At 38.2% G+C, this 22,561-nt stretch overlaps 2 protein-coding genes across 22 annotated transcripts in view; one reads left to right on the top strand and one right to left on the bottom strand.

The window, feature by feature from the left end:
* Positions 1-21,021, top strand: part of DNAJC24 (DnaJ heat shock protein family (Hsp40) member C24) — a 61,108-nt gene extending 40,087 nt beyond the window's left edge. For 3 of the 6 annotated variants that reach the window (XM_005286879.5, XM_005286880.5, XM_005286881.5), the window contains exons 3-5: positions 2,091-2,229; positions 15,593-15,661; positions 17,192-21,021. In XM_005286879.5, the coding sequence (XP_005286936.1) occupies positions 2,091-2,229; positions 15,593-15,661; positions 17,192-17,316 (333 nt within the window). In that variant the 3' untranslated portion in view covers positions 17,317-21,021. The remainder of the gene's footprint in view (positions 1-2,090; positions 2,230-15,592; positions 15,662-17,191) is intronic. The other 3 variants (XM_065592520.1, XM_065592521.1, XM_065592522.1) reach the window with 1 other exon arrangement.
* IMMP1L (inner mitochondrial membrane peptidase subunit 1) overlaps positions 20,544-22,561 on the bottom strand; it is a 74,515-nt gene continuing 72,497 nt past the window's right edge. For all 16 annotated transcript variants that reach the window (XR_010600563.1, XR_010600562.1, XR_006174208.2 and 13 more), the window contains one exon: positions 20,544-20,737. Coding sequence is in view for 13 of the 16 variants with exons in the window: in XM_024099977.3 (XP_023955745.1) it covers positions 20,669-20,737 (69 nt within the window). In the remaining 3 variants the exon portion in view is untranslated. The remainder of the gene's footprint in view (positions 20,738-22,561) is intronic.

Below are 22,561 nucleotides of genomic sequence, written 5' to 3'. Positions count from 1 at the left end.
GACATTGTAAATAAGATGAGGGCAGCATTATCTCCTGTAAATGTAAACAAAGGTGTTTGAGCGATTGGCTGAACAAAAAGTAGGACTGAGTGAACTTCTGGCTCTGAAGTTTTACGTTGTTTTGTTTTTGAGTGTAACAAAAAAAATCTAAATTTGTAAGTTGCACTTTTAGGACAAAGATTGCACTACAGTACTTGTATGAGGTGAATTGAAAAATACTATTTCTTTTGTTTATCATTTTTACAGTGCAAATATTTGTAATAAAAAAATATGCACTTTGATATCATTTACAACACAGAATACAGTATATATGAAAATACAGAAAAACATCCAAAATATTTAATAAATTTCAATTGGTATCTGTTGTTTAACAGTGCAATTAAAACTGATTATTCGCAATTAATTTTTTTGAGTTAATTGCATGAGTTAACTCCGATTAATCGACAGCCCTAATTTTTACTAAAAATACACATTCTATAAGATAATCATGTATGGACTGCAACTATGCCTAGACCATATTTTCAGCAAGCTTCAAGCCAGCCTCTAGTTTTGAATGTACAGCTAACTGCAAAGGAATGCACACATTCCACACAGCAAAATCCTGCATTTATGCACATTAGCTTCTTGAATTTATAGTTTGGGTGAACAGCCGCTTTTGCAGGCACAATCTGTTATGTGTAGAAAAGTGAATGTGAAAACAATTGAGCTCAGAGATGGGGAACATTTTGCCCTTGTGGTCCTTTCTCCCATTGTTGCATTGAAGAGTGGGGAGGAGGGATGTTATCGAGATAATTCACATCAATACAAATCATAGATATGTGTATGAGTGGGCAGACTCTAGTAGCAATGTTCATTTTGAAGTCTTAGCGTATGACTCGGGAGGGGAGGGGGGAGGCCGTTGTTTTAAGCTCACATGCTAACAGTATTCTCTTCTTCCAAAACAAACTATAATTGGAAATATTTGTTCAGAATTCCACTCTCTCTAATGTAGCGTTCACTTGTGATACAGGTCCTCCAGGTCTAAATATCTACAGTAGATTCAGGTAACCAAACTAATATTAGTGTACGGCAGAAATTAATATTCCTGATATAGAGAAAATAAGTGAATATGGAATATTTTGAAATATAATGAATTAACAGCATTCTTATAGTGTTATAACCTTTGTCCCATTCCCCCTGCCACCAGCCTACGAATTCTTTCCTGTAGTTGTTTTTCTTGTGTTGGTTCTATATGAACAATTAAAATATCAAAAAATAATATATTCCTGAGAACGTATACAAAGAATTCACTGAGCTATTTTTCAATAGACATTGGAACAAAAAAGGGAGACTGTGCTATTTAACATGAGGAGAACAGACATTTTTAAAGTGTTTTTGTTTTATTTTTTGCCTTTATACGTAATTTATCTTATAGCTTTGTCCTCAACTAACTAAAATGACACATTTAACTAAAATGACACAATTTTGTAGCCAGTGATCCATGACATTAAATATTTGGAAAAGCTATTGATTCACTGAACTGAAAAAAATTAAATATGTTGAGGCATAGCTTCAAAAATAGAATTTCATTTATTGTAAATTATAGTTGATCTTACATATTTTTTTTACTATTTAAAGTACAAAAACCAAGTACATCTATAATAAAGCATTCCGTTTATTTGCAATTAGTCTGTAACGAAACAGTGGTCCTGTTTTTTAAATGTAGCCAGATGTAGTGTTAAAGAAAAGCAGCTTGCACCTAAAGCATTTCCCCTTGTTTCCATGTCGTATTCCTCTGCATGTACCTCTTTCTGTTTGCATTAGTCATTCTCTCTAGGTAAATTGTCCATAAGACCAATGATTCCATTAGCAAATTATCCAGAAAATGTTGTCAGTGCACATTGTGACATTTTGTGCCACTGGTGGATTTGCTGCTATTCCAGTGGTCTAATTAACCTGGCAGTTATCTCCTGTACCCAACATTGTCATCTCGTTTTCCTGGGTTCAGACCTCCTCCTCCTCCCCCCCCACCCCCACCTTTAAATGAATATCAGATTTACTATTGATTCCTCCCCCCTCCTTTTTCCCCCCCCCTTCCTTTTGATTGGCAGTATCATCCAGACAAACAGAGCGCAGATGTGCCAGCAGGAGAAGTGGAGGAGCGTGTGCAGAGGTTCATCGAAATTGATCAAGCGTGGAAAATTCTAGGGAACGAAGAGACAAAAAAAGAGTATGACCTACAGCGCCATGGTAGGTTCCTGCCGAGGAGTGCTGGCTGTAGTGGCAACAGCTCTTTAATGTAGGGGCTGCAATAGTAGTTAGATAGTATTTTAAAAAGCTTCTTGTTTCTGAACCAAATGTTTTATTTGCTCTTGTCCTACTTTCATATTTGGATATGTTATTGATATTGATAAATACACATACATTAACCAGTAAAAATATTGAATTACTTCCAGTGAGGCATTAGGTAGTGGTACTTCTAATAATTTTAATAAATATGGAATTTAGTCTGTAATTATGTATCATTTTTTATCTTTTTTTTTAATCTTTTTATCATTGCAGCAGTTTCAGTACATTTTCTTAACTACGTCAAGTTATGGCCAGTACTATATTTTGTTGGAGCAGTTTAGATATAGGTACTGAGTAATTTATGTCTAAGATACAGTATATCATATGGCTTTATAAACACTTCAAAATTATTAAGGCACATTCTTTTTTGGGTGTGTTTATTTTAGGATAGCTTTCATAAATCTTCTCTAGTACAATTACTCTTTATGAAGCAGGTTTATAAATAATATTCCAGTAAAACACATTAACTAGGCAGCTCCAGCATGCATTTCTTTTTATACATCTCAGAAAATAGCTTCTTAAAACAGCGACAGGCTGTTGTGAGAAAGAAAGGGGGGAAATGTAGGTCAGGTCTGTCACACATGGGCTACCATTACATGAAGTGATAGGCTGTCTTTCTGTTCTGGCCTCAGGATAGGAGTCCCTCAGCCTTCCATTAGAACCTTCAATAAATGTATATCCACCCTACATGTTAATGGGGGGAGTCAATAATAGAGTATTGCCCGTGGGGAAAACACTCCGTCGCGCTCTCCAGTAACACACACTGGTCCAGCATTGACGTGTAGCCACCACCACTTTTCAATGTGTCTGATAAAAGCCCACTGTCTCTGCAGCTTATTGAATTCCCTTCCATTGTACATTGGCACACCATCAAACCTTTCTCTCTTGCACTGATTTTAACTCCCCTGCTGCAAAGGTTACCAGAACTTTATTTGAGAAACAAAAGCTTAGTCATAGTAGCAGATATACATCATTGTAGGATAAGAAGAAAAATATACAGTGCATAGAAGTTTATTTTCAGCATGAATTTCTAATTATATTTAAATGTATCACTTTCTCAGACAGTGTGAGAGTATTGAGGGGAAGGTAACATTTTAAAAAGAATAGCTGAACAAATGATTTTCAAACTGGATTTGTGTTTTTTTTCATTTAAGCAGTATTATGATTACATTGAAATGACCTATTACCTCAGCGCTATCCAAAAAAAAAAAAAAAAAGCCTGATTTAACTTCAGAATAAGAATTTCTCATAACTCTCATAACACTTCATTATGCTTTTAGATTTTTACAGCACTCTTGTCACCCACTGTAATAACTACTGCATGCTTAGGTGTGATGAAATTAATAAGAGTTTCAGCTATAAATCTTCATTTTTATGTATGTGATGGGTTTAATTTAAAGCCTTAATGTATACCAGAGAATTTTAATATACTGGGCTCAATTCCACCAGTGCAGTCAGTGGAATTACATCAGGAATGAATATAGTATATTCTGTCTTCCTGTGGTGGCAACAGACTCAGATTGCTTTTAAGTAGCTTTGTTTTTAAAGCATCTTAGCGTGAATCAAAGGTGTATTAATATGTGCTGAGACAATGCATCCAAAGTTGTTGTTCTAGAGAGTTATCTCAAGAGAATGTAAAGACACTTAAAATAGGAAAACAAATTGTACATTTATTATTTATATGAACCTGAAAGCTCCTTTGGCACTCCCAATTGTGTATCATGAAGATTATGCATTTTAAAATATAAGGTTCTGTTCACACAACACTGGTGTGATTCAAATAAAGTTGTGCACAGGATGTACACTTCCACTGTCACTTTGAATTTCAGCTACTTCACAGTAAGGTCATTAGCAGCAGAATGGCAGTGAAATTGACTAGAATCCTGTTCTCTGAATTGCCAGTACAGCACACTTCAGAAATAATGATTCTGATCAATAATGGACACTTCTGCTAGGGCAGGAACAAAGGGGAAGAGTTATGAGGAAGAGTTTGGCTCAGATACTTATCCAAATTTATTTGGTCTGGAAATCTTACAAGAACTGCCTTTTTTGTACGCTTTGTGAAAATTTCACTAACTCCTTGTTTTGCCAGGTTGGAAATGAAATAAGACCACCACTTTTTCATAATATTGAATCTTCTGCTTCTAATCCTTATCAAAAGCATGAAGGAGAAGGAAAAACGCACATTATAGTTTACCTATTAAAAAAGGAACTTCTTTCCAGATCTGGCCTAAGATTCGTTCATTTCTGATCATAACTCCCCTTCCTAAAAGATTCACATTCAATTAGTTTGAGAGGCTAATCTGAATTAGGCTAAAACTCCATTGAACATCCCAACTTTATATACAGTACAAATGCTCAAATCCAGCTAAATTGGTGGTGGTAGTAGTTACCAAATGTTACCATTTGACTGGTGGTTTATGTGTAATGGGTTTGATTCCCATGGACATGTGTCTACATCACAACATATTTGACATCCTTGAATTGCCCTGTATCCCTCTCAGAAGTTGCCCTTCCAAGTTAATGTTTATGAACATTAGGGGAGCGTACTTGCACTGCTGCCTTTCTATGTACCTGTACCTATTCTATTTCTGAAGGTTTTAAGTCTCTAGGGATCTCTGTATGGTACTTTTTATGAGCAGTAAATTCTCAAAACGTTCGTTTTTAAACAATGTGTAAAGGTGAGGAAGTCGCTACACACCCCGGTGTGGCCCAGTATGATGCTGCAGGTATGCCCCACCTTAATTTCCCGTTTTGGGTGGCAGTAGGTTCACTTTAACAGACTTGGGGAAAAAAGCCAACACACACTAACAAAAGAGCATTTCCTCTTTCAATAAGACTTTAGGAAAGGAGTAACTATGTTAGATAAATCATAAGGTCCTCACCTCAGAACCCTGGTTCATCTCTCAACTTAAAGTCCACAAAACAAAGCCTTTGGTTAGGCTGGTCTCCTAGAGCCTGAGAGAAAACAACCATTACATACTGCAGCCTACATGGCTTCTACTACCTCTCTCTCACTCAGCTTCCACTTCCTGTTTATATAACCCTAGGCCAAGGCAGGGTCTCCTTGCTTAGGTTCTGAAGTGTCCCTTAAAGGAGCTGTAAAGTCCTTCACACAGTGCAGAGCAGCATAAAAAGCAAAAATATACAATATACAACAATTTCAATTTTTTTAATAGAAAAGTAATTCTGAAGAATTCTTTTTTTCCCTTTTAACTTAAACAAGTTAGGCTCAGCATGCCTAAGCCTCAAAGCTTCTAGCTTGATAAATTCATGGAGAATAGGTCTATCAATGGCTATTAGCCAGGATGGGCAGGGATGATGTCCCTAGCCTCTGTTTGCCAGAAGCTGGGAATGGGGGACAGGGGATGGATCACTTGATGATTAGCTGTTCTGGTCATTCCCTCTGGGACACCTGGCATTGGCTGCTGTCTGAAGACAGGATACTGGGCTAGATGGACCTTTGGTCTGACCCAGTATGGCCATTCTTATGTAAATATCTTAACTTACAAAATGTCTACTCTTTGGAGTGGTAAGATTTTCACATACATTTGTGCTCAGATGCAGACTCAATGACTTTGCTATAGCTCTGCAGTTGAGCAGATAAGCTCCAAAACAATATTAAAGAGGATTTTGGAAAGCTTTTATAAAATTTAAAGAAAAATAATTAAAATCCTGTATTAACCAAGTTAGCCAAGTTTCCTTTATCTGGAAGGACTGGTGAAGTGCTCAACTGTTGGAAGGATTCTTGAACGTTGGGTTTAGGGTTTCCCAGGTAATTGGAAAAAAGAGCTGGTTATAAAATATCCTTGTTTGTTGTTTAGGGCTTCCCTTACAGTATCATCACTTTTAAAGCTTCAAAACTGTCCCGTGGGGTACTCTTACTCTCAGCTTTGTGCAAATCCCTTTGTGTGAGGTGGAAATACCATAGTGGTGGATGGAGATTTAGAAAGGGAGTCTTACACTGGTCCAATTGTGAAGAAATGAAGAACGTTTAAAGAAGAAGTAGTTTACCTTTCATTTTTTTCATCTTCTTGTCACATACTCATTTTAGTTAAGGGTGTTTTGAAAATGAGCACTCTTCCCTCATCCCAACTTTCCCTTCTCATCCTATATTGAAATCATAATGCTGTGTTTGACATCAGAATGTGGATGCAGAGCTGATTGCTACAAGAGTAGCATTACAACTTCACTGCAGGATCAAGCAGGAGAAGCAAGAGAGAAGTGCCTATAAAAATGCTTTTAATAGCTAGCACAAGTGGCAAAGAGAACTCTGACTAGCATATGACAAGAAAATAGAGATATTTTAATATGGTGTATTTTTAGTTGTTCCCTAGTATGAAAATCCCTTTTAAAAAAGCATAAGTAAAGCTCAAAAAAGCCTTTTAAAACCAAAATAAAGCTTCAAGCACAGCCACAATGTGGCAGGCCCTGTGGGACTCTCTGAAACCCTGCAGTTTGCCTGGCAGGTCTACGACTCTTTAAGTGACAGCACTGTACATTGTATTTCTGGCTAAGGATCTTAAAATTGTGGAACTTCATGGGCACTCGGTGACTTAAGGGATTGATAATGGGACACAGAGAGGCTTTTACCACTAGGGCGTTCAAAATCCAGGCCATGTTCATAGTGGCTGTAAATTAACCCATTGGTGGTTGTTTAGCCTGTGTGCAATGAGTTAATCTCATTCTAGTCCTAAAAGCACAAGTAACTATTCACAGCGGTACCTTAAAGACTAACAGATTTATTTGGGCATAAGCTTTCGTGGGTAAAAACCCCACTTCTTCAGATGCATCCACGAAAGCTTATGCCCAAATAAATCTGTTAGTCTTTAAGGTTCCACCGGACTCCTTGTTGTTTTTGTGGATACAGACTAACACAGCTATACTCCTCTGATATTCACAGTGGTGTCTCTTCCTAATAGTCGCAGTTCAGGTCAGATTTGAATGGCTCATAGCGACAGAACTAATTTCTCAGCCACAGAAATGATTTCTCCCTCCAGAATAGAGTTATTATACATTAAAAGGACTGTGTGGTGAAGCTTGTTTTTTCCATTGCCTGTACTGTACTTGTGAATAAACAGAAGGGAGACTTCTTTCTCCCAGTTTGGCAATGGAGTCAGTCTTGCAAGTTGCTGAGCACTTCCACCCTGACCTAGCAAATCACTAGGCACGTGCTTAATTTTGAACTCTTGCATAGTTCCCTTAGAGTAAGGGGGTTCACACACATGCTTGAAATTAAGCACATACTTAAATATTTTCCTAGATCAGGGTCAGAGTGCTCAGTGCTTTGTAGGATTGAGTCCTGCATTTACTCAAGCAATTTTTATAAGGTTTTGCAAGTTAGTCTTTATATCCATAATTAAAATACAAATTGTTTTCATTTTTTTGTTAGCTTGGAAGCTTAAAAAGAATAACTTTTAGCAAATTAAATTGGCTGAAAATCGATGGGTGGAATTTTCAAAGGGACCTATATCCCAGCCTCTAGTGCTTTATGAATTAGTGTCCAGGTTGCAACTTGAAAGCTTGACCAAATATATGCATATAATGTGAAAATATTTACTTGCTACACATCAGAGGCAATGAAGGAGATCAGCGTTGTTACCTCTTACATCATACCACTGTATTAAACTATAGTAGTTTTGTTTAAAAATAAATATTTAAGAAGCAGTGTTTTATCAAAAACATGGGATATTACTTTTAGGAACAATTCTCAACTCTCACCCTCCTTTCCTCAAAACTTTTACTGAAATCATATATATGTATTTTGTAACACTTCCTAATGTTTATATTAAATTAAACAGATTGCTGGTTAGTAAAAAACCATAGTAGTACTTGAAAAAGAATAAATATATGGTGTACTTAAAAAAAAAAAAAAAAAAAAAAAAACACACACACACACAAACCTTCGCCTCTAGCAGTACCAAAGTTTTGAATACCAATGTGACTTATTTTTAATTTTGTGATTATTGAGGCCTGCTAGGTATTTCACACTGTATTCAGTCTGGCAATGTATAAGCTGTACCTTTTTTCTTCATAACTGTAATATAAAAAATTCAAACACTTCCCAGAATACTGATCACTGAGTATTGCATATTTTAACTGTTCTTAGTAGTTTAAAAAGATTGGATTTTCATTTATCATTTGTTTAAAAACCCAAAATATTTATTGTATCCCTAAGCAAAGCTTAAAAACCTTTCCTCCTTTAAATTTTGTGAATGACCCAGCAAGAGCTCTAGTAAAGCTTTACTGAACCAAGCTGCTAATAGTTATTTGATGTTATTCTGCGGCCTTAAAGAATCTCAGTAGATTTTCCTTTTAATCTCCTTGAATTGCAGGCTCATAAACCTCTCTGATGAGCCTGCCAGTGTTTTCTTAGATCCTACATTCGAGACAATGGATCTGCAGAATCCTTTCACCTCTTGTTGTCAGAAAAATGCAATAGAACACAAGGTCGTTGGGCCTGTACTTCTAAAGATTTAATGATTGTTTTCAAGTAACTGTGGAAAACCAGATCATCTTATTTTGTATCTGCGTTCAGGAATGCATCTCAAAATATGCAGATCTAAACAACTTGAGGAGTCAAATACATATACGTATCTATTTAAGCATACAAAACATAGAGCTAACCTCTGGTATGAATACCAGTTTGAATAACCTTTATATCTCCTAAGTCCATAAAAACCAGCTCTCATCAAAACAACCAGTAGCTGTGGAGAGTTGTAAGATGCAAGCTACAGTACAGTTAAAATAATAAAGACAGGCACACAGCTATTATTAAGTAACACAGACTCTGTGGATATTGCAAGATTAGTAATCTTGCAGTCAAATTTGCAAAACTCAGATCAGCCTTCACTTTCTATAATAACGGGCCAAGTCCAAAAATCCATTTATGCTGTGTTAAAACATTTTAGATTGGATAATATGTTGAACGGGGAAATTTAGAGATAAAATTAGAGTTGTTCAATTTTGAAAAAGAAATGTTTGCTGTTAGAAGCAGACAAGCAAATAATTGTAGCATACAAAATAAAGTGATGGCATGTGTATTGGGTTGTATGTTATGCTTGAAGGCTTTACAGAGAGACCATGTTAATTGAAAATTAACTTTTTTGAAGGTAACCTGATTATCAAATCATTATTAAAGGTAATTACAGGTCAAGCATCATATTCTGAATGACTTTTAATAATAATGGGTCAAATTATTTCCTGCTGTAACTCTGTTGATTTCAGTGGAAGTACACTGAGGATGAATCTGGCCCATTGAAGTTTTTAAATTACAATTGCAGCAGTGGACAGAAAAAGCACAGTTTAAATTCTAAACATCAGGCTCCATCCTATAGGGTATTTGAGTTAGAGGGACTGCTAGTGGCCTGATTTCCTCAATCTCCCACCTATTTCCAAAGTCAACAAAGGTGTTGTAGGAAGCATGGTGGGGATTGTGAGAGAAACACTGCTCCCCCCATGTCACTGTTTCTCCCTTGGTTTGCCCCTATCCATGCTTGTGTGTTGAAATCCCCTTCATGGTGGCATGTGGCCTCTCCCTCCCTCGTGCATGCTACCTGTGAAGTACTACCTCCATTCGCATACCCGTTTGTATGAGAAACTTGTCCTGACACAGAGCACTCCTTCATGAAATCTGTGAAGGGTGGCCTGTTTTTTCAGCCCAATTTATGTCTTCCCCCTTCAAAGGAAGCTGGGAAATGGTGGGATCTCCACAGCCTAAGGTAACTTTTTTTTCTCTGCCTGCTCATTACACTGCAGAGGGGAAGTTGGACCTGTCCTGCCCTCTGAAACTTTCTCTCCTTTCTTCACAAGTTTCTCTTTCTCTTGCCCCACCTCTAAGAAAAGAGGCCTTATAGTGAAGTCATCTTCTTGTCCCATGAAAGAGAATAAGAAAGTAGATAGGTGGTTTTTTCTCCCAAGTCACTACAGCCGGAATCAGCAAAGAAGAGACTGATGGAGACTTTTTCTTTTTGTTGCTGCCAGAAATATTAATGGTTTCCATTATAATAAATGCTTTATGACTACAAGTCTGTAAGTTGGATTGAGCAGAACCCAAGTAACATTAAAATATACTTCACATGAATTAAGACAATACTGAACTTTCATTTTATGTTAAACATTTTATTTTAGACACATTACAGTTTTTGAATAGGCGGAAGAAAATGAGCAAAAGAATGCTCAGTGCCACTGTGTGTGACTAGTTCTAGCTAAAAGCACTACCCTAGCTCTTATTTGGCTAATTTAGAGCAAAGACTGAACTGAACAGTAACTGAACATGACCTCTCAATGTGATGCTGTGTCCAAAAGACCTAGTGTGATCCTGGGATGCATAAATGAGAATCTCTAGTAGTAGTAGTAGTAGTAGTAGAGAGGGGTTTTTTTTACTTCTGTATTTGGCAATGGTGTGACCGCTGCTTGAATGGTGCGCACAGTTCAATAAGGATGTTCATAAATTGGAGAGGGTTCGGAGAAGAGCCACGAGAATGATTAAAGGATTAGAAAATATGCCTTATAGTGATAGACTGAATCTGTTTAGTTTAACAAAGAGAAGGTTAAGGAATGATTTGATTACAGTCTATAAGTCTCTACACGGGGAACAAATATTTAATAATGGGTGCTTCAATCTAGCAGAGAAAGGTATAACACGATCCAATGGCTGGAAGTTGAAGCTAGACAAATTCTGACTGACCATTTTTAAATCAAGATTGGATGGATACCTAGCACACTCATGCAATTACTTTGAGGAAGTTCTGTTGCCTGTGTTATATAGGAGGTCAGACTAGATGATCACAATGATCCCTGCTAGCCTTAGAACCTATCTATGTCTCTCTGAATAAGAAAGATTGGTTGACAGATATCTCTGTTATCTTTTTCCCTCGTACTCCTTTTGTGTCTCTCTTTTAATAGTAGCAAAGTGTTAGAAGTGTGTGGGTTAATTTTATTTTAATCTGTACCTCTTTAATATACTGTATGTATTTGGGATAGGCTAGGTCAAGGAGGTTTTATTGATCCTTTCATTATCTCTGAGTTCTCTGATTTGTTTTAATTGCCTTCATTTAGTCTAATTTAGATGATATTTCAAGTAAAATTAGAATCACAATTTAGTTGCAAAAGAAAACCTAGAACACAGGCCAGATTTATACTAACTGGCTGTTAATTATTTGCATTTTTAAAAAAGAATAATTCTTAATGTCCAGTGTTTATATATTAGTGAAAAATGATAATTAAGGCAGTTAAAATAAGTGTTTCATTTCACTACTGATAAATTAATATTTGCTAACTGCTGTCTTATGTGTATAAGAGTGACACCAAGATGGTAGACCTACAATTAAAAAAAAACAAAAACACTTTTGTTCAAAGATATTCTTTTGGATGATCAAATGTTAACCATAGAGAAATTTCTGAGTGCTGGTTGATAGGGTCATGCATATATAATTGGTTCATATGTTCCCTTGTTACAATATAATATACCACCGGGGGCGGGATTGATTTAAGTCACCAATTTAAATATGATTTCAATCATGAAACCATAATTTAAATCATCCATTTAATCTTGTTTTACATTTGTATTTTTAAAATTATTTTCCTAAAGAAAGGCTCATTCTTACTAGTCTTACATATGATCACTAACACATACCCTTTACACTAAATTTGATCATTCTTTTTGCTAACCAGGAGGATATACACATGTATTTAAGCAATTCTTTGGATTAACATACATTTATTCAGATTCTTATTTTTTATTATTGTATATTAAATTAGAAAATGAATGACACTTTTTTATTTACTAAGTAATTAATATTTATCCATATTTGTGTCAAGCTACACTTGGATGGAAATTGGAATTCAATTAAAATGCACAAAAACAGCATTTTATAAATTATTAGTTAAATAAAATAACCTTAAATGTGCTGGATACATAAAGGAAAAAAAGGTAGTTTTCTCAAAACATGTTCTGCATTTAAAATTGATTTTATTAAATTAAGTATTATCTGTAATAAGTATATTGCACTGATACTTTTTCTGTACACCATGTCCTTCAAGGATTTAGAAATAAAAGATCTCATCCTCTTGCACTTCATTTTTATTCATATATTGGCAGAGGAAAACAAGCTTTCTTTCTTTTTCAACTCCCAATCAGTTTCTCAACTTGGAATGAACTAGTCATTGAAGTGAACTAGTCGAATGAACTGAAATGAAGAAACTGTTTTTTCTGTAACTGCAGAAGAGTCTACTGCTGTCAAAAGTTGGTGTAGCACTTCAACAAACTCTAAGTCCAGGTGCTTAGCCTGTGACTTCATTTCATTGGTTTTACTTTCTTTAAAACTTTGGCAACAAATGTACTGCTTGAATATTTTTTAATTTAAATGATTTTCATACATTATAGTAAGTTAAGGCCTTAATATATGTTGTCATGATTTCAAATTTAATTTTAAAGTTTTTTAAATTGATTTTTATCCACTCTACATACCACTGTGCTGTCAAATTAAGAATACTAATTATGAATGGCTTGCTTTATACAGTTAATGTTTGAAGTCGACTTATGTAATAGTTCTATATGCTCTAAAATTTTTAAGTGATTGCTCTCACATCATAAGCCTTAATACCATCATATAGAAAATGGACACTAGACTAGATTTAGCCTATTATACCTAATCTACAGGGAAAGGTGCAAATTACTTTATGTAGTCGCCTCATGTAGTTTCATACAAGGGGAAAAAAGTGTTTAAATTACTAATAACACAACAGTCTACACGCATATCAATCTTACCTAAGGTCCAGGTAGGCCTACTTTATCCCAGACACCTCCACCTCAGAGGACTGGGGTTCAGTCTACTTTATAGTAGCCTCTGCCTTTTTCCTGTTTTGTTCAGGGGCTGAGTTTTTAACCACCTCATAGTTCTTTTTCAGTTTCCTAACTGGTTTCTCTCTTACTATGGATACAGTTGTATTTAGCTGGGATTAAAGTAAAACATCAAAATGAATGACACCTGCATTGTCACTTAAGTATCTGTAAATGGGGCTATCGCAGGGATCGGCAACCTTTGGCCCGCGGCCCGCCAGGATTTGTTTACCTGCCACATCTGCAAGTTTGGCCGATGGCGGCTCCCATTAGCGGGCTGCGTGCCAAAGGTTGCTGGGCCAGTTTGTTTACCTGCTGCGTCTGCAGGTTCGGCTGATCACGGCTCCTACTGGCTGCAGTTCACCTCTCCAGGCCAATGGGGGCTGCGGGAAGCGGCGCGGGCCGAGGGATGTGCTGGCCGCTGCTTCCCGCAGCCCCCATTGGCCTGGAGCGGAAGACTGCGGCCAGTGGGAGACGCGATCGGCCGAACTTGCAGACGCGGCAGGTAAACAAACCGGCCTGGCCCTCCAGGGTGCTTACCCTGGCGGGCCGCGTGCCAAAGGTTGCCAATCCCTGGGCTATTGGATGCTGTGATGTGCTTTCCTGCATAGTGCTCTCAGCTCCTGCTGGAAGTAACCGTTTGTAATCTTATAGAAGAAAACGCTAACAATCAGACAAGATTTATAAATGTTTATAAAATATTACAAGTGTTTGTATGGCCTTCACACCAAGTATATATGGTGGCTAGTATATAGGACAGATAATTCCACAGTATCGGCTGCACACCACCTTATAACAGTGACTTTACACGGTTCTCTATCTCTTAGCAAGTGCTGCAGCCTGCCAGTAGACCTGCCCTGCCTCTCACATGTCACTTTAGGAACACTTTGCCCTCCTCTTCCTTCCAGAGGTAGCAGGCCTGCTAACTGAAGCACGCACCGAGTGGAGGAAACAATGCTCGTTCAGTAATAATGGCGTAATCCTGAGTAGTGGCTAACTATGTCTATAGTAGTCTTCCTGCTCCTTGTCATGTCTACTGCCAGTGGCTTAGTCTTTATATTCCTGCCAAGCAGGTCCTGCTAGTCATACGTTTTCCTCTCTCCGTTCCCTCCCAGTCCACTCTGTCTAGTGCACAGCCACCATGGGAACTTATGCTCCACGCAGGTCCTGGATCTGCTTTATCTCCCTCTCCCGGGAAAGGTTTTCCTGCATCATGGTATCCTGATGTACCTCAATGATATCTTCTCCATGGGCACTTTTCCCTTAGTCCCTGGATTCTTACCTCAGTAGCCCTTTTCACTGTCTTTTTTTAAGCTGCTATCCTCAGTTTCTCTCATCCAAATAGAAGGGCAAAAAGTCCTGAGCAAAAGGATAGGCCAAGTCCTCCTCCATTTCAGAAGATGGTGAAATACTCTGCTTCCATTGAGGAACATAATATAAATGCACGAAGTCATACAGTGCCCTGAAGAGAAACCTACCTATCTGACCATAGGAAGGCGAGTAGATGCATTGCCCAAACTGGTTGCCCAAGTTATGTAAAGACCCTGAAACTCAAAAGAGCCCCAGGCTTATTCATTGAATAGGAATCTGAAATCCACCATTTAAGAGGGATTATGTTGTTTTAGCTGCAGCTCTGTGACAGGCCACGTCCTATGTTGTAACCTCTAAAGGCCTTGAGCAAACTGCATGTATCAAATCTAAGTAGGCTGGGAAAGTATAAAAACTAGTTAAGGGTCTTTGTTCCTCCAATATGATGTGTCAAATTGCATTACATGCTTTACATTCCATTTCATGCTGTTCTTCATCATTGCTAACTGTGGATCTTTGAGCATCAGAACATCTAAATCTCACTTGGTACAGGCCAGGACTATCATTCTAAAGCTGTTTGGAGAGATCCTATATATCCTAAAAGAATGTCTGGATCTCAGCAAGCTTTGACTCTCTGTAGACAAAAAGGTTAATTCTGGGTCCTCCTTTCAGAAGTCCAAGAGTAAGCAGGGGCCTAGCATTTCGGCTCTAGAAAAGTAGCTACATCTGTTATTCTGGGCATTTATATCATGCTTGTCACAATGGTAGCTAAACTTAAAAATGAAAGCTTGCCCATTTAAACCTCCCTCGCATCCTTTCGGGTGAGTGGATGACCTATTTAAATCAGTATCCTGCCCTTCAGTGGTTTCTTAAGCTTTTGGAAGCATCTTTGGGGTATCGTGAGTCACTCCTAGCCTTTTAACAGAGACATTGGCACCAAAACCATTTTAGAGAAATGCCTCTTTGACCATAGTATCGGCCATCCAGTGGGCCATCCAATGATTTGACTGGTGAACTGCGTATACACCGGACTACCAATGTATAGGTAAGAAACCAAATAGTTCTGTCTTTTCAGTTTATCAGAACTGAACATGTATCACTACTTTCTTTTAGAAGATGATCTAATGCAAACATGGCCAGTGGATGCTCAAATTTATCTTGAAGACATGTCCTGGAATAAGGGTATGAATGTTTCACCTTTTTTATATGGGGAGAGGAGGGATGGGATAGCTAACAGACTTGGCTAGAGTCATCCTGGCTGCTTCCTCAGGGCAGTTCTACACTACCGCTTAAGTCTATCTAACTTACATAGCTCAGGGGTTGAAAAAGCCTCCCCCCATACCGCCCCGCAATGCAAGTTTCAAGGTAAGTCCATACCGGGGCTACGTCAGCAGGAGACGCTCTCCTGCCGACATAGCTTATAGTTTTTGCCAAGGTGGAGTAATTATGCTGACAGGAGAGCACTCTCCCATCAGCATAGCGCGTCTTCACCAGATGTGCTACAGCGGCGCAGCTGCATTGGTGCACCTGCACCAATGTAACACTGTAGTGTAGACTTGCCCTCAATCTTTGAGCCTCTTTGAGCTTTTTAATGTGCCTTGACTGTGATGACTGGAAATGTTTGCTAAGTTTTCTATATCTCATTTGACATGTTATTGTTCTGATTTACCTAAACTTCTGTATGTGGCTTGTCTTTCCCTTTGAAATTTACTTCCTCCCCCTTCTTTTTTGTTTGTTTGTTTGTTTTCTTTGCTTGTATTTTGACTTTATTTAATTTTTGCTGCTCTATTCTTCATTGCCCAATATTTTCCTTTTTCTCATCAGTCTCATCCTCTCATATCTTTATAAGTTATGCAAATGCCCTTCCTCAGTGCTGCTAGGTATAGATTTGAAATTGCCACTTGGCTTTCCATAGTAGTCAATAGTTTTGCTCTCCTTTTCCTGTTTTCAGTGGTAGAGAAAACCCTTCCTCAGAGAAGCAAGTGGGTTTGAATCCTTTGCTGTTCTCACACACAAGATTTCCATTTTGTCAGTGTTTCACCTCTCTACTTCATTATAATTTGGGGGGTTTTATCATTTGACATTTTATTTTTAAAAATCGTGGAAACTGTGTAACTTGCCCTCTCCTTTATGCTTCCCCTCTCTTCTCCAACCTAACTTCGGAACTGTTTTTGAATCTTCATAACCTGCATTACTGAGGCCAATTATTAATCACAGAAAATTGTATTTACAACCTATCTGTTTTCACATAAGTGATTTCCAGACTTCTCCAAGATTCTTGGCATTCTCTCAGAATCCAGTCCTCCTTGCTCAGAGTTCACCACTGGTTCTCTGCAGATTCCTAGCACTACTTCATTGGTGGGGGTACACTTTTAAAAATTAAATTATTATTGTTTGTTTTTATTAATGAAAAGATTCCTCTCCTGCTGGGCACAGGGAGCGCCTCATAGTCAATGAAACACTAGCCTTTTATGTTACAGATATAGCTATCTGAGAGTTAAATACTGTTGCAGGAACTGTTGTATTCAGGCTCTATCTTTCTTAATAGTTATAAGAGGTCCTTCACAAACTCTGCAAACTTATAACTTCCATCATCAGTTCAACAGTAAAATTACATATTTCAGTCTTAAAAAGGAGCTTTGCAATGATGGCTTCAAACAATTTGTTTGTTCTCAAGCACTAAGTTTTTTTTTAAATTGTTTGTTTCAACAGATGAAGAATGTTATACACGCTTATGCCGATGTGGTGGGAAGTATACTGTCTCCAGAAATGAAGCTGAAGAGGTTTCCTTGGTTTGCTGTGACACATGTTCATTAATTATAGAGATCCTTCGATGAAATAACAGTTGTCCCACTTGCATGTGTTGGTTTCATCCAGCTGAATAGTCAGTGGACAGAATCGGTTAGTAAATGTTTCAGGGGAAAGGTGTGCATTGCAAGTGCTAGCACACTGTCAGGGCTGAAAAGAAGGGCTTAAATCTATTTTCAAGTTTTAACCAGAAGACCTTAAACAAAAGAGCTGTAAGTGCTTCAGTTAATCAAATTAGACCCATTTCTGTACTTAATAGAATTTGAACTGTCCTGTGAAAATGGTGCTTGTTCTGCTTGTTTTCACTGATTTGAAAACTGTCCTTTTCCTGCCCTAAAAATGAGTGCTTTCATAATTTTTAATTAATTTATTTACATTCCGTTTGTTTGGTCTAGATGCCACTCGTTTCTCCCTAAGATTATAGCAGTTATAGCTGGGGGACTACCTTCAGAGTAGCTAAATCTCACATTACCATCAAAGATGACAAAAGTTACCTTATAAACACTTAACATGAGAAGTATTTTTCTGAAAACAAAACTGTTACTGGAATTGGAAGAGAATGAAGATCAGCCTAATATGTTAAAAGGAAGGAAGGTAAAATTTCTAGGAAGCAGCTGCTGTACAAAACAATGGTCCTGTGCCTTTTTAAAAAATGGTCAAAGCTTTTTAAGCAATCTTACAATATGCATATGCAGCTGAATTGAGGGGCTTATGTGCACAAAGTTGTTACCTCTTTCCTACATGTCACGTGTTAGTAGACTTCAGTAGTTAAGATCAGAGCCATGTAATAGTTTAATGACGTCTCCCATATATTAAGGACTGCATTTCTGCAAATGTGCTGTTTGAAGTGTTGCTAATACAGAGTGGTTCTGCCACCTCAAGAATTTGCATGGTGACTTGTGTCCAAGAAACAGCTTTGCAATCATAGTTTTGTCTGTGTCATTTGGACTTTTAATTTAACTACATTGGTAATATTTTATGAATGGAAGCTTGAGCGTAAGTCCACAATAGGATTTAGGCACAAAGTCAAAAATTTAGATCCTCAAAGCCCCTGCTCAGCTGCTGCCTAACCCTGCATGTGGCTAAAATCTCTAGGTGCCTAAGTTGCTGGTGGTGAAATCCCCAACATGCCTAGATTTCTGTGAGTGGACAAGTACAAAGCCACCTAAGTCCTGACACTGCTGAGCTGCTCAGGGTCTGATTTGGTAGGTGTTCTCAGAGCCTGCCTAAGAGCATGCCTACTGGATTGGACCCCACATAAAACAGGGTGGGTATAGCAGTAGCCCAGTAGTTGAACACTCACCTGGGATGTGAGTGACCTAGGTTCAAGTCCCCACTGTGCTTGATCTGGAGCAAGGACTTGAACCCAGGTCTATCCCATCCTAGATGAATATCCCAATCACCAGGTTATAGGGTATTGTGAGTGCGTCTCTCCTGTTGATGTTGTTCTACTTAAATAGTCATTGGTACAGGGACTGGAACCTGCGTCCCACAGATGAATATCCTAACCACTGAGCTATAGAGTCACTCTCTCTGGCCCAATTAATAATGGCCATCGTCACTACCTAATTTTTTTTATGAGAAAGGGCTGACCTTGCTTAAACTCTCCCTAGAGTTAGACACGTATGGCTGTGAATCCCTAGTGAAGATGGGTGCCCAGCTGCCCTTGAGGGGCAGGGCAACTCATGCTGTATATGTTCTGTGGAATGTTACTGAAAAATGACTGGAGTGGCAAAAGAAAGTTAACCTGTCAGCACTATGGCTACTGCCACACCAGCATGGGGTGCCTGAGGACATAAAAAGCGACAAAGAGTCCTGTGGCACCTTATAGACTAACAGACGTATTGGAGCATAAACTTTTGTGGGTGAATACTCACTTCGTCAGACTTTTACAGATCCAGACTAACACGGCTTCCCTCTGATGAGGACATAAAGTATCTAATAGAGAAACTGTACCATGGTACATTTAGCTGCGTGAGGGTCAATGGCTGTATTAGAGACTGATTTTCAATAGAATTGGCGTATAACAGGGATGTGTTCTCTCACCTGCATTATTATTTAATGTTCTAATAGACTATCTGATTGAGGACAATATAGGAGGTGTGAAACTTAGATTCATTTTTTGAGGATCTCAAGTGTATGGATGATATTGCCTTACCTGGTATTGACCAACTACAGCTAATGTTGGAAGAACTGCAAAAAATTGCAGAATCTATGGGACTTCAGATTAATGGTTATAAAGCCAAAGCCATGCATGCCTCCTGTAAAATGGAAACAAATGACCTGCCAGTGCTGCAAGTAGATGTTAATGACACTGAATAGGTGAATAGTTTTATCCATTTGGGTAGTCAGTTGACAGCAGGAGGTGCTGTATCCAGAGAAGTCATATGTTAGATTGGTTTTGCATTAATGGCATTTCACCATCTTCAGAGCCCTCTATTTGGGCAGCAGGATATGTGTGTTACAGTTAAGAATTCAATGCAGTAGTGATAACTCTGTTATCTGTATGGAGGAGAAACATGGCCATTAAAAACAACTGAGAAGAGAATACTAGATACTTTTTAGTGTCAAAAGTTATAGCATATTCTTAAAATCCATTAGTTTGACTTTTGCCACAGACTAGATGATCCTGGCAAGTTGCAACAGTTGAGAACAAGTTGACCGAAATGGTGGGGTCGTGTCCAGTGTGAAAAAGGAGGTACACTTTTACAGAAGGTTAATAGAGCTGAGGTTGAAGAAAGCAGAGCATGAAGCCAGCCATGAATGAAGTTGGAAGATACTATTTTGAGGGATTTAAGAAGCCTAAATCTTCCCATCCTGACTCTTGCTGAAGGAAGAAAACTTGCAAGGGACCATTCAAGATGGAAGTCCATCCTACGTGCCACCACAGCTACATCAGAACCATGTGAATCTGCTGCTGCTTCTGCCCCACCACTCTCCTTAGTATTTTGTTCTGCTTAGCTTGGGTAGCCCCCTTACTCAGCTTGCTGCCTTCTGTTAATACCATTCTTAGGTGCTTAGCTCTCCCCATGCATTGCAGAGGGAGACTGGGTGCCTAAAATTAGGCATTGTGAAGCTGAGCCAAAATCCCCTGTAAGGGTCTAGCCCTTAGATTATAAGATACTTTCTGTGTGAACTCACCATGAATGGTTAAAGAAAGCTGAATAACTTATTCTGTAATTACAACAGCATTTAATTTCCATAACTGACTTCAGCATATGTTTTATTCTAGATGCTAATAAAGTGAAACTTTAGCTCAAAAAGTCACAATGTTTAATTTATTGTAAATACAAATACACTGTTTCATTCAATCAGTAAAAAAAGCTATTAAAGCATTGTAAGACAGTTCAGTAAACTGGCAGAATTCACTTATTAGTTCTCTTAATCATCCAAAAATCTGTGACCGTTGGGGCTAGCACGCAGAAATCCAAAATCATTCAGAGGCCATATCTGTAAAATGAAATACGGTAAAAGTTAGTTGATTTAAAACTCTAATTTCAATCCTGTACACACCCATTTATCCAAATGGCCTGAGGGACATCAGAAAGTTTCTGATAACTGACCGGATAAACAGAGTGCTATTTTGTGCTTCAGTTTCACTGATTTAGAAATGTGGGGAATAAAAGGAGTAATGCTGATGTTTGCTTAATACTTTGTACTTTATAAAAGAGTAAAGTAACCCAACTTTGAGTTTATTAAAACACGAAAAATGTATTAAATTACTGTGGATAGAATTCTGAATTTTTTTTTTTTTTAAAACTGACTAATCACAGTCTGACACAGACATTGTCAGTTGCTGTTGCTGCTGAAATGGGATTCGGTCTCAGTAGTTGCAGGTAGCGGCTCAGAACCACTCTACAAATACAAAGCCATCGATTAGTGATGAGCCTAATGAGACGTTACTAGTGGGTGATTAACAAACAGGGCTACATGGGAGAGATGTGTGGCTTCAGATAACTAAGATTATTCGAAAAGAGAATGTGGATAAGTGGAATTATACTGTATTTCCATACTCCATCTTATTATATATACTTTACATTTGTCACCTTTTAATTCTTTAGTTGAGATGAGGATACCACAATAGGAAGATTTCCTTCTTACTTATCAATCTTTTTAATACCCTCCATATCTGACAGTCTGTATTATAGGGTAATATAGTAATAATAATTCTTCCTGCTGGCTGGAGGCAGAACAAAGATTGACAGCTAGCCTGGGTCCAGGACCACTCTTCTGTGGGGAACCCAGAATGATTGCTTCCAAAGCTGAAAAATATTTACTGAATATAGTAGTATAAGTCACCTAACTTGGACATATGACCCTCATAACACAGCCTTAGGAAGCTTATAATCTGGGACAGTGGAGAAAAACAACTTCAGTTCTCAGACAAATGCATCCACGCTGGTTGGGCCAGAATGTCAGACACGAAGAGTATTAGAAAATTCACAGGTAAAAAGAGTTTTCCTTTCTCACCACATCCTACCCCGACCCGGTGTCTGACAGTCCGTATTGTGGGATGTGGAAAGCATACTCAACTTTGGGGGAGAGGGGGTGATTCAAATTGTTTACACAGGAACTTGTCTTGGGTTAGTGCTGGGGCAGCACATGTTGCAGTACCCTTCTCCTGAATGCTGCATTTAAGGAAGAAGAGAAATCAACGCTGTAATGCTTCATGAACAAGTGCACGGATGTCCACATAGTTGCCTTACAGATTTCACATTAAGCACCAGACCTTTTTGCCCAACAAATTGCTGAACTCCTTGGAATAAGCTGTGAGGTTATCCGGTGGATTTGCTCCAGGTGCTCTATAAGCTTCAGTAATATATGCTTTGCTCCATCTTTCAGTAGAGGATTTAGAGGCCTGCCTTTTAGCTGAAGAGTAATATAAATGCTGTGGACCTCCAATAAGTTTTCATGCTCTTCATTGAAAGTACTCTGCTTATATTCCTTTCATGCCATTCAGTCTCCTGTTGGAATAGCAAAGAATCAGTCCATCACTTGAGGGAGTACGTGACTGACCTGAGATCAGTGATTCTCAGATCCTGATTGGTTACAATTTCTTTTTGATATGGTAAGAGTAATCCTAGACATCTCCATGGTATCCAGGATCATGCCTAAATGCAGAAGTCCTTGAGATGGCTGGAAGCTCAGTGGTTTGAGCATTGGCCTGCTAAACCCAGGGTTGTGAGTTCAATCCTTGAGGGGACCATGTAGGGATCTGGGGCAAAAAATTGGTCCTGCTAGTGAAGGCAGGGGACTGGACTTGATGATCTTTCA

This window comes from Chrysemys picta, chromosome 4 (genome assembly GCF_011386835.1).
Source record: "Chrysemys picta bellii isolate R12L10 chromosome 4, ASM1138683v2, whole genome shotgun sequence".
Taxonomy (NCBI): Eukaryota; Metazoa; Chordata; order Testudines; family Emydidae; genus Chrysemys; species Chrysemys picta.
The sequence above is the reverse complement of the archived record's forward strand: the minus strand, read 5'-3'. Positions and strand labels throughout refer to the sequence as shown.